This window comes from Trachymyrmex septentrionalis, unplaced genomic scaffold, assembly GCF_001594115.1.
Source record: "Trachymyrmex septentrionalis isolate Tsep2-gDNA-1 unplaced genomic scaffold, Tsep1.0 scaffold269, whole genome shotgun sequence".
NCBI classification, from domain to species: Eukaryota; Metazoa; Arthropoda; class Insecta; order Hymenoptera; family Formicidae; genus Trachymyrmex; species Trachymyrmex septentrionalis.
In genome coordinates, this window is record NW_017305429.1 from 66748 (window position 1) to 71674 (window position 4927).

General features: G+C 31.1%; 1 protein-coding gene across 3 annotated transcripts in view; it reads right to left on the bottom strand.

The window, feature by feature from the left end:
• The window catches only part of LOC108749121 (zinc finger protein 578-like), a 5022-nt gene extending 1218 nt beyond the window's left edge, over positions 1-3804 (bottom strand). The window contains exons 1-6 of one of the 3 annotated variants that reach the window (XM_018487649.1): positions 3721-3804; positions 2961-3209; positions 2346-2740; positions 1638-1989; positions 935-1102; positions 601-768 (exon numbers count right to left, since the gene is read on the bottom strand). In XM_018487649.1, the coding sequence (XP_018343151.1) occupies positions 601-768; positions 935-1102; positions 1638-1989; positions 2346-2740; positions 2961-3209; positions 3721-3760 (1372 nt within the window). In that variant the 5' untranslated portion in view covers positions 3761-3804. Of the gene's footprint in view, positions 1-600; positions 769-934; positions 1103-1637; positions 1990-2345; positions 2741-2960; positions 3210-3663 lie in introns of all 3 variants that reach the window. The other 2 variants (XM_018487647.1, XM_018487648.1) reach the window with 2 other exon arrangements.
• Between the last annotated feature and the right edge of the window lie 1123 nt (positions 3805-4927).

Here is a 4927-nt window from a genome sequence, read left to right on the forward strand (position 1 = left end):
TTATGTCATTATGTAAAAAAATAATATAATATTGGATTAGGAAAAAAGTTCCTTTACAAGTTCCTAAAAAGACCTTTCTCTATACATATTTTCATTAAAAATGAATCATTTCATTAAAATGATCAAAATTTAAATTAAAAAAAAAAAGGGTTTTAAAAGCTTGAAATCTCTATTTTCGAATAGTTACTATATTTTTTTTAATTTATATGAGTTTTGTAATTTTTATATATAGAAAACTACGAGCTGGAAAAAATAAAAATTTTCTTTTTACTTTGTAGGTCACTCTGTAGCGTGCTCAAAAAAGAGTGAACAAATTTTCAACCTATCATGAAAATTTTAAGCTTTTCCTACAAAATCATTTTTTAAAAATGTTCCTACGATTTTTTGTTCCCAAGTTATTCGCGGATTAAGTAAAAAGGTACATTCTGATTTTATTGCTCGTAACTCCGTTAAAAAACATCGCAATTAAAAATACAGATTCTTAAAGCTGAAACGTTGCTCTATTAAGTGGTGTAATTGCCAATTTTAAAATGTAGAATATATGAGTTGCTAAGCCTTTTTACCAACTTGTAAAGAGACTTTTTCCAATATTTAACGCACCTGAATGCACAGGTAAGTGCCGCCTCAATTCGCTCTTTGACAAGAAAACTTTGTTACAGTGAGCGCAAGAGAATGGCCTTTCTTTCCCGTGGGTCCGTTTGTGCCGTATTAACAAAGATTTTTCTTTGAAATTCTTGTTGCACTGGTCGCACTTGTGTGGCCGTTCGCCTGTAGTAACAATCATTCATTATCATTATTCTTTTGAAAATCGAAAAGATGTGATAAATAATTTCATGTCATATAATCATTATAGTAGATTTAAAAAATAAAACTTTTATTTAAGCAAAACTTGGACAAAATTCACGAAAATAGAAAAGACTTTTCTAATACTTACTTGTATGCGTTTGCATGTGGCGTTTCAGATTAGTTAATATGCGGAAAGACTTGTCGCAGGACTTGCATTTATATATAGCCGTCGAATTGTGTATTCTTAAATGATTCTTTAAATCATCCTTTTTGCTATATCGTTTATTACATTCGGAACATGGAAATTGCTTCTCCTCTATAACATATAATTACAGTTATATAAATGCATTGAGTAGTTTGTATATTATTATTTGAAATATTACCTTAAATAACTATATTTTTGAAATAGAAATTTTACTTAGCAATAAAATCATTAATAAAATTCAGTTTTTTGAAGATACCAGAAGGTTTGCGGATATCGTGTTTAACCTTTTGGTATCTTTGAAGATAAGCCGTGAAAGCTTAAAAAGCTTTATAAAATTCAATGTTTATTAATTTTCTGTGCTAAATATCTGAAAATTAATGATAAACATTTCGAATATTTAACTATATTTTGGAACATTGAAAAAATTTTTTTTAACATTTCGGGATTATACTAGACAATTATATTCACGAAATAATATATAATAATCTATAAAAATTTATAACAAAATTGCGAATTGAGGATTAAAATTTAGCCAATTAGAATGAAACGAATAAAAATAAAAATTATCTGATTTTGAATTCTAATCTTTAATTCGCAATCCTCATTCTCCAATGTGTAATGTGACACAAGCATAAAGCACACTTACTGCTATGAGAAAACATATGTCTGTTGAGCTTATTCTGCTGAGGAAAAGCCTTGTCACAGAGATTGCACTTGTATGGCTTATACCCTCTATGGACTCTCTCATGATACTCAAAATGAGAACGTTTGACAAAGCTCTTGTCGCATAAGGTACATTGATAAGGTTTGATACCTGTTACACAGGCATCATGATAACATTTGCCCTTCTTGTTGCGAAAAATCTTATCACATATGTTGCACTTGTATCTTTCCGGAGTACCCGATAGTATTGTTATATGACTACGATTACGACGTTTGACGTTTTCGTTTTTCTCCACAACCTCCTTCTCACTGTTTTTTGTTTTTGCCTGATCGTCCTGTAAACAAATAAAAATATGCTCCATCAGAATGCAAACAATTGCCATTCTGTTTTTCTAATAGTTATTTTCCAATCAAGTTTTTAATTTAATATTGTATAAAGCACAGGAAGTGTGTGTATAAGTTACTACTAATAAATTTATTAAATTTAAATTAGAAATTTATTACTAATTAAAAAAATAAATAATTAGTTCTCCCAGTGTAAACTAAATTAAGAACTTGACTTTGGAAAATAATCATTGAAAAAATAAAATGAAAATTATTTGCTGTTCAAGTTGACGGATACTATAATGAATGGATTTACAAAATCTTTATATAAAATATATAATTATAAAAAAATTAGATCGGTATCTACATTTTTTACATATTGATTCTGCAAATTCTGCGAATCATGATCATTGTCATTTCTCAAATGGTTCTCAATGTTCAATGCTACATTATAAGAATCTAGTCTTGGAATGTACGTTTCGCTGGAATTGTCATTAGTAACTGTGTGATTAGTGACTGTGTCATTGGTGACTGCGTCATTGGTGACTGCATCATTTATTACAGATCCATAGGTTCCTTCGTTGTTGTCAAAAGTGATATTCTCATAGAGATTCGACGATCCGCATTCGGCAAAGTTTGAATCCAAATGATTTTCCTTAGATTTGGAATCCTTGTTGATGACTAATTCTAATGGCAATACGACCATTTCATGCGGTAATATTCGTGTATCACTTTGCTCTTTGTTCACAATGTGTGGCTCTTCTGCGTTATCAAAAGTTTTATTATAAGATGGAAAGAACTCAAACCATAAAATCAGGATGGAAACAATTTGACAAAAAATTCGAAAGCTGTTTTGGTCTGTTCTTTCTAGCTGAATTTTTGGTTTCTTCAACGTGAAAAGAAAAAGAGAAAAGCTAGACCAAAAAAGAAAGGCAAGAAGCAGTTAAAAAGAACAGCCTTTCATTTAAACAATCCTGAATACCTTCTCTTTGAACACAGTGTTGAGTTTCACAGATTTTACATCCATGCTCCTCGTATAACAAGCACATTCGGCACTTGGTGTGGCCACAACTGTCTTTCACAAGCCTGGAAAAGGATGTGTTTGTAGGTTGTCCGCAATTCGGACATGTCTCGCTTGTTGTAGCACATCTTCCTAATTCCTCGAGAAATATCATACTCTGTTTTTCCCCGCAGCATGTACTCAAGACTTGTAATACTTGATTAAATAAATCTAAAAGAAAGATATAGTTGTACTAAATAATTTATACATGATAGGATAGCATACATTTTAACAACAGTGGATTTTGTTAATAGATGTGTATGTAACAATCTAATTAATTAGCGAACTCGTTTTGAATAGCATAATTCCAATCTGAATTTTGCTCAAAATAAGAACAAAATTAGAACGTATTGTTTTACAGCAATGGCAACAGAATATTGTGTTAATAATTAAGAGTATTGAATTATATTTGTTCCATGTGTTTTTAATTGTTCCCAAAGACGACTTGGTAAAAATCATACATTAAGGCCCGGTTCCATAAATATAAGATTAACTTTAATCTCAGTTTAATTTAACATTTATCTTTATCTTAGAGAAAGATAAATAGCAAGTTGAGATAAAAATTAATTACATTTGTGGAACCGGCTTTATAGTTTTTCAATACTTTATATGTATATTGACTTACATTTATATTTACATACGTAATGTATACAATTATATCAAATATTTTTTATTTACTAACTTAATTGATAACAAAAATCTACGTTCTGCTCTACGTTCATTCACGTCCTTTACTCCATTTCGTCTCTTTAATTCTTTTTCCTTTAATCAATGTTGCCAGATCATTTTGAATATTTTCCCCTATTGCATACTTTTTAAAAATCCCCAACAGCTAGAAATAGAAATCTCCTAAATTTTCCCGTAGAAAATGTCCGCCAAGAAATTCTAAATTTAAAAAATAATAGATAAATAATAGACCTGTTTTTTATTCCTGTACTAGAACTTTCTTTCTCCTTTCGCTAAATATCAGACATACTAAAAATTCACAGAAAATGGAATAATATTCGAGCGCCGAAGATGAGAGAAAATAAAGATGCTGAGTGCAAAAAGTGCAAGCAACGCGAACAGATCTAATGAGATAAGTATATTTTTGGGCGTTGAAGAGAAAGAAAGCAAGAATGCTGAGTATAATGACTTCTGCACACTGGACGCGGAAAAGCTTGCCGCGCGATAACCAATGAACATGTTAGGAGCTGTAAGCTCCTTATTGGCTACCGCGTGACATTTTCCCGCACGTTCCTCGTGCAAGAAAAGGTTCAGTACCAACCAGAGAGAGAGAGAGAGAGAGAGAGAGAGAGAGAGAGAGAGAGAGACCTGAGAAAGGACATGTCGGTCCAAAACCTGTAACCGCAAAATGCTGCGTACTAAAATATTATAGCTTTACAAATATATTTATTTATGGAACATTTGTGTAATAAAAAATTATAAATTTAATAATGTATGAGCCGTCTACTAAACTAATAAATTATAAAATTACTACAATATTATCAGTTTTTAACTCTTAATTCAATATTTACAAGAACGCGAACTCCCGTAAGGATGTCGGTATTTAATAGTATCTTGTCGGTAAGTGGACGTATTACCTTTAGAAAAGTGAACGTATTACCTTCAGAGAGCTATGTAGTTTACATCCACTTTGTCAGGGGGCAGCATTTTATGATTACAGGTTTTGGGCCGACATGTCCTCTCTCAGGTTTCTTTCTGTATCAACTTCATGACGCAAAACAGGTCGGTATTCGTAGTCGATTTTTAAGATGCAGCCACAATAGGAGGAATAAAGAATTAGAAATAAGGAATAAGACTTTCAATCTATCAGATATTGGATACACTGGAATATACGATTTCTGATAAGGGGAATTTGGATTTTATTCCTTATTCCTTCTATTGTG